Source organism: Sapajus apella, unplaced genomic scaffold, assembly GCF_009761245.1.
Source record: "Sapajus apella isolate SASKATOON/1434 unplaced genomic scaffold, GSC_monkey_1.0 scaffold33, whole genome shotgun sequence".
In the NCBI taxonomy this organism is placed as follows: Eukaryota; Metazoa; Chordata; class Mammalia; order Primates; family Cebidae; genus Sapajus; species Sapajus apella.
In genome coordinates, this window is record NW_022436973.1 from 13189229 (window position 1) to 13195949 (window position 6721).

Consider the following 6721-nt stretch of genomic DNA (forward strand, 5'->3'; position numbering starts at 1 on the left):
TTCCTTCCTTCCTTCCTTCCTTCCTTCCTTCCTTCCTTCCTTCCTTCTTTCTCTTTCTTTCTTTCTCTTTCTTTCTTTCTTTCCTTCTTCTTTCTTTCTTTCTTTCCTTTCTTTCTTTCTTTCTTTTTTTTCTTTTCTCTCTTTTTCTTTCTTTTTTTGGAGTGTGATGGTGTGATCTTAGCTTACTGCAAACTCCACCTCTCAGGCTCAAGCGATTTTCCTGTCTCAGCCTCTCAAGTAGGGCTTATTTCACTTAATAAAATAATCTCCAGCTCCATCCATGTGCTCTGAATGATGACATGATTTCATTGTTTTTTATGGTGGAATAGTATTCCATTGTGGGTGTGCTTGGGGATACCCAAAATATACGTATTTTCTTTATCCATTCATCCATTGATTGACATTTAGATTGATTCCATACATTTGCAATTGTGAATAGTGCTGTAATAAACATAGAAATCCATGCACTCCTTTGATACATCGATTTCTTTTCCTGTGGATAAATACCCCATTCTAGGATTGCTGGATCATATGGTAGTGCCATTTTTATATTTTTGAGAAATCTCCATGGTGTTTTCCATAATGACTGTACTAATTCACATTCCCACCAATAGTGTTCCCTTTTCTCCTCATCCTCATCATCGTTTTTTTGTTTGTTTGTTTTTTTGTTTTTTGGAGACAGAGTCTTGCTCTGTGACCCAGGCTGGAGTGCAGTGGTGCCATGTCAGCTCACTGCAACCTCTGCCTCCTGGGTTCAAGTGATTCTCCTGCCTCAGCCTCCTGAGTAGCTGGGATTACAGATGCGTGCCACTATGCTGGGCTAATTTTTATATTTTTAGTAGAGATGAGGTTTCACCATGTTGGCCAGCCAGGCTGGTCTTAAACGACTGACCTCAGGTGATCTGCCGCCGTGGCCTCCCAAAGTGCTGGGATGAAACTCGAAATGAATCTTAATACAGTAGAAACACACACACACACACACACACACACACACACACACACACACACACACGCACACACGCACACACACACACAGAGAGAAAAAATCAATGAGAAGAAGAAAATCTTTGAGAAGATCACTAAAATTGATAAATCTCTAGTGAGATGGAACAGAGGAGACACAGGGAGAGAGAACCTAAATTGTGAAAATCAGGAAAAAGATTGGTGATATTACTACAGATTTGACTCATATTAATAGAATAATAAGGGAATATTATGGAAAACTTCAAGTTATGTATACTTGACAAATTCTGTAACATGAACAAACTCCTTGAAAAAGATCCACTGCCAAAGCTATCTCAAGAAGAAAAAGATAACCTGGATAGCCCTATTAGCTATCAAAAAGTTTAATCTGTTATTAAAAATCTTCCCAAATCCTAGATAGTTTCATTCGTAAAGTTTCATATCAAGGCCTCACTCTGTCACCCAGGCTGGAGTGCAGTGGCACTGTCTTGGCAGGAAAATCGCTTGAGCCTGGGAGGCGGAGTTTGCAGTAAACCAAGATCACACCATCACACTCCAAAAAAAGAAAGAAAAAGAGAGAAAAGAAAAAAAGAAACAAGGTTGTTCCTGGGAGGTTGGAGTGAGCCTCCCAGGTTCAAGCAGTTCTTCTGCTTCAGCTCCCGTGTAGCTGAGATTATAGGCATGCGCCACCATGCCTGGTTAATTTTTACATTTTTGGTAGAGGCGGGGTTTCACCATGTTGGCTAGGCTGGTCTCGAACTCCTGGGCTCAAGTGATCTACTGCCTCAGCTTTCCAAAGTGCAGGGATTACAGGCATAAGCCACCATGCCCGGCCGAATTTTTCATATTTTTAAGAAATAAATAATACCAATTTTATATAAATACTTTTAGAAAATTGAAAAGTCATTCTTTTCTAATTATTCTACAAGTCCCAGTGTTATCTTGAAATCAAACCCAAAGTCCTTATAAGAAAAAAAAATATCCCTCATGAACATAAAAAAATTTTAAACAAAATTTTAGTAAACCAAATTCAGCAATCAGCAATATGTAGAAAGTATAATACATTATGATCAAGTTGAGTTTATCCCTGGAATGTAAAGTTGGTTTAAAAATCAATCAATATAATTTACCATATTACTAAACTAACACACACATGCATATACATGCACTCATATAATCATCTCAACAGATGCAGAAAAAGCACTTTTCAAAGTTGAACATGCATTCCCAATAATAACGCTCAGCAAACTAGGAATAGAAGGAAGCTTTTCAAGTTGATAAGCAGCATCTGTGTAAAACCCACAACAAATATCATGCTTAGTAGTGCAAAAATGAATGTTTTCCCTGCAGATCAGGAACTAGACAAGGATGCTTGTTTTTACTATTTCTATTCGATACTGTAGGAGAGGTACTAACCATGAAAAAAGGTAATAGGAAATAGAAGACACCCAGATTCGAAAGACAAAAGGAAACTATCTTTATGTGCAGATGATATAATTAAAATTGCAATGAAAATTTCTTAAAAAGGCTACTATACCTAACAAATGAGTTTAGCAACAATGACGATAAAAGATCCATATATAAAATTATCTGTATTACTATATAGTAGCAATAAAGAATTTGATATTTGAATTGAAAAATTCCAGTCATTAATATTATAAGAAAATAGAAAATATTTAGCCAAAAAATGTGAAGGTATTGCAAACTGAAAACTTACAGGACATTGCTAAGAGAAAAAAAAATCAAGCCTAAATAAATAGAGAGATATACACTGTTCATATGTTGGAAGATTCAATATTGCTAAGATGTCAATTTTTCTCAAGTTGATACACAAATTCACTGCTATTCCCATTCAAATCCCAGCAGGCTTCACTTTAGAAACTGCTAAACTAAATCTAAAATTTCTAGAGTAGCTAAAACAATTTGAAAAAGAATAAAATTAGAAAACTAATACCACCTGATTTTAAGACTTACATAATGCTACAGTAATCAAGACAGTGTGGTATCACACAAAGATTGATAAAATAAAATTCATTTCCCTAAGAGAAATGGAAGGATATATCGACACAGAGACTTGTACATGAATATTCATAGACACTTTATTTACAATAGCTCTAAACTGCAAACAACCCAAATGTCTGTCAACAGGTGAATGGGAAAGGGTTTATCCTTACAATGGATAGACATGAGAAGAAATGAACTACTGACAAAGCAACAACATGAATGAATCTCAAAATAATTATGCTGAGTAAAAGAAGCCAGCCAAAAAGTACAACTGCATGATCCTTGTTGTATAAAATTCTAGAAAATGCAAACTACAGTGACAGAACACAGATACATGGTTGCTTTGGAGACAAAAAGGAGTGACAAGTATGAATCACAAGGAAACTTTCAGATGCTGGATTCTTCCAAAATGCTGATTTTGCTGATTGATTTCACAAGTGTGAAATATACCCAATGCTCACAGACAAAATTTATCAAATTGAGTACTTTACATATGTATGGTTTAATGTATGTCAATTACGCTTATCCCAGCTGGGGGTGAGTCTGGAGAAGTGAACACCAGGGCTGGAACCCGGACTCAGTCCTGGTGCCCACATCCCTCCCCTCCCTCTGTCCTTCTGAGTCTCCTTCCTTGTTGTCACATGGGCTTTAGGAGGTGTCCTAGGAGGTTTGCCTCTGCCTTGTCGGTGGAGCTGGACCAGCCCTGGGCTTCCTTCTCATCTATTTGCCATCTGCATTCTCTGCCTTTCATGGTTCCTGTACAGGGGCTTCCTCTAAAAGCCTTACAGAATGTCTGTTAGCCCCAGTCTCCTCTACTACAAAACAGGGCACTCATAAGACCTTTCTCTGGGGCTGCTGTATTAAATAAAAAAGTGGTGAGGCTCAACCCTGGGCCAGCTACATAATTTGTGAGGCCAAGTGCAAAATGGAAATGCAGGTCCCTTTCTGAGCAACACAGAAGAGCATTAAACCAAGCATGGGGCCCTTCAAAGCAGGGGGCCCTGTGCCACTATATAGAGGGCACACCCATACACCAGCCCTGACTCAGCTTGAGATGCAGCTGGACTGAAACCTTATTTTCAGCTGGACTGAAAATAAGATGGTTCTCTTATTTTCCATCTATTCAGTTCCAACAGTCATTCAGAATATTTTTTATTCTGGGTAGTTTAGATTTCTGATTTCCTAGTCTAGTGCCTAAAACATAGTAGACACTCAAAAGTACTTGTGGAATGAGAACTAGGAATTATGATTCACATCTTACAATTGAGGAAATCAGCTTCGAGAAGTGAAGTGGTGTCATGAGTCATACGGCCAACGAGTGAGGGAGCAACCAGGTCTGACTCCACACCTCGGTTCTGCCAGGAGCTCTCCTGGGGGTGGACACTCTGGAGGACCAAAGGGGTGATGGACAGAATGTAGGTTTCAGTGGAGCTTGGAGCAGGGGCCCAGATGGTCAGGAGATGGAATGAGCCCACTGAGAGCCAAATATCGCCACCTGGTGGATCAGAGAGTTCTGGACTCAAAGGCTGAGCTATAAGCAGGGGTCTCAATCCAGACTCAGGAGCTAACCTGACCTGCCCCTGAGTTAGGGGAGACATGGGAATGATAATATTAATGGCCAAAGTTACTAAATCTTTGTTATGCTGGGTACTTACAGGTATTATCTTCTTGAATTCTCCTAAGAAAGTCACAAGGTGGGTCCTATTTTTAGCTCTGTTTTACAGATGGAAAAACTAAGGCTCAGAAAAAAGTAAACTTAAAATGGTTAGTAGTGAGGTTTGAGCCTATTGCATCATAAGCTGAGCTGGGGCTGATTCATGGCTGTGCCATCTATATAGTCACACAGGGCCCCGTGCTTAGAAGGATCCCATGCTTGGTTTAATGATCTGCTGTGTGGCTCAATAGTTTTTGAACAACAGATCCCAGTCTTTATTTTGCACTGGGTCTCATAAACTATGTAGCTGGCCCAAGGCTGAGCCTCACCACTTTTCTATTTAATATTAACAGCAGCCCTAGAGAAAGGTCCCATGAGTGTCCCTGTTTTATAGAAAAGGCTCCTGGGGTTAACAGAGCTGCAGCATCTGACGTGGGCATAGGAGCATCCAAGCTGGAAGGCAGTGGGTGTGAGCACAGAGCCTGCGAGCTTATCACTTCACTATGCTGCTTCTTGGGACACTGGGTCTGCTCTCTGCTGGGGTCAGGCAAATTTTCAGTGTCTCCCTCTTTATCTTCGTGGGGTCAAGCTTCTGCAGGCAAGCCAGAGCACTTGGCATCCCTATAGCGACCGACCAGCCAGGGGTGGACCCTGTTCTGTCCTAGATCCCACCTACCTGAGAGGACAAGGACCAGAGCCAGTAGCAGGAAGCAGGGAAGCAAGTGGGCCAGGCAGGTGGGGGCAGGCATCACGGAGTGTATGGCACCTCCTGTGGTTCCCAGGACTTGGGGCTCCTCTGCTCTCTGTTAAGTGTTGAAGTCTGAGGTGGGGCCGTGGACAAGGCAGTTTCTGTGTCTCTTGGCCACAGCTGCCTGGGGAAGTGTTTTTGCTGTAGCAACACAAGGCTGCTGGTGCAATAGGAAAGTCGTTCCTGCTTTCGTGCCTGAGCTGTGGTTCCTGTAATCACTGTGCTAAAACCTTGATGACCCCTTGCCATAGGCTCTGTCCAAGGTGCCCAGGAGGGAGATGGGCACTGAGGTCATAGGATGCACTCTGGAATCAGCTGGACTTTGGAGCAAGCATTGGATCTTCCTCTTCTTGGCCGTGCAAGATTTTAAAGTCACTTACCATTTCTGAGTCTTTGTTTCTTCATTTGCAACGTAGGAACAGCAGCAATCCCCTCCTCAGAAAAGTTTTGATGAGATTATAAGAAATAATATGCGCAAGGGCACAGAACGGTGTAAATGCTAAACATGTTAACTATCATTATTCATGAAGTGTAGAAGATAGAGGAAGTAACATTCCTTCAGAAGAAGGATTTATCATAAAGCAAGCCCCATGGGGGCCTCCTTCTGGCACTGCATGGAGGGCACAAGACTAATTCCTAAAGGTATAATCATGGGCAGCTCTCTCAGCCTCCCTTTCCTGGGGTCCACTCAGGAAACATACTGAAACATACTCAGATTGTGCAAACATTTGTGTCTGTGGCATCTTTGTTTCCCGTAACTGATCTGAACTTCCTCAGGAGCCTCCTGGTGCTGCCTATCAAGAAGGAAAAGATTAACCTTGCTGATTAATGCAATCCAGGCAGTCTCTTCAGCCACACTGTTTGGGTTCAAAACTTGGCTTCACTCAGTATGGCTGTGTGACCTTAGGCCGATCATTTGAACAATTTGTGCCTCAGTTTCCTGATCTGTAAAACAGGAATATGGTACCATGTATGGGGGGGAGTCAGTGCTGTATAAGCTTTCACCATTGTCTTTTAGGTTAACTCAGTCTTTTCCAGGCAAAAATACAGGAACAACTCAGCCTTTCAGTGTTTCACTTCCTCCCTCATGGTTCAGAAGGTACTGGGTGCAGAGGAAGCTGAAGATTCTCCCTGCAGCAGGGTGGCAGGCCTTGGATCTAAGTGTGTCCCCTGGGTCCTAGGAGGCTTGTGTCTACCATGAGGGGGGTTAGTCTGGCCTGGTCCCCAAGGACATTGCACTGGGTCTGTGACTGGTCTTTTCAAGCCTTGCATTGATACCCCTGCTCAATTCTATTACTCCCTCTACTTGTTCTCTTGTCAATTAGACCCATACATTGAAGCTTCTTTGAAAG

General features: G+C 41.8%; 1 protein-coding gene across 3 annotated transcripts in view; it reads right to left on the reverse strand.

The window, feature by feature from the left end:
• SIRPB2 (signal regulatory protein beta 2) overlaps positions 1-5703 on the reverse strand; it is a 14163-nt gene extending 8460 nt beyond the window's left edge. For 2 of the 3 annotated variants that reach the window (XM_032295400.1, XM_032295399.1), the window contains exon 1: positions 5298-5703. In XM_032295400.1, coding sequence (XP_032151291.1) covers positions 5298-5370 — 73 coding nt within the window. In that variant the 5' untranslated portion in view covers positions 5371-5703. The remainder of the gene's footprint in view (positions 1-5297) is intronic. The other variant, XM_032295401.1, reaches the window with a different exon arrangement.
• Positions 5704-6721: the final 1018 nt, after the last annotated feature.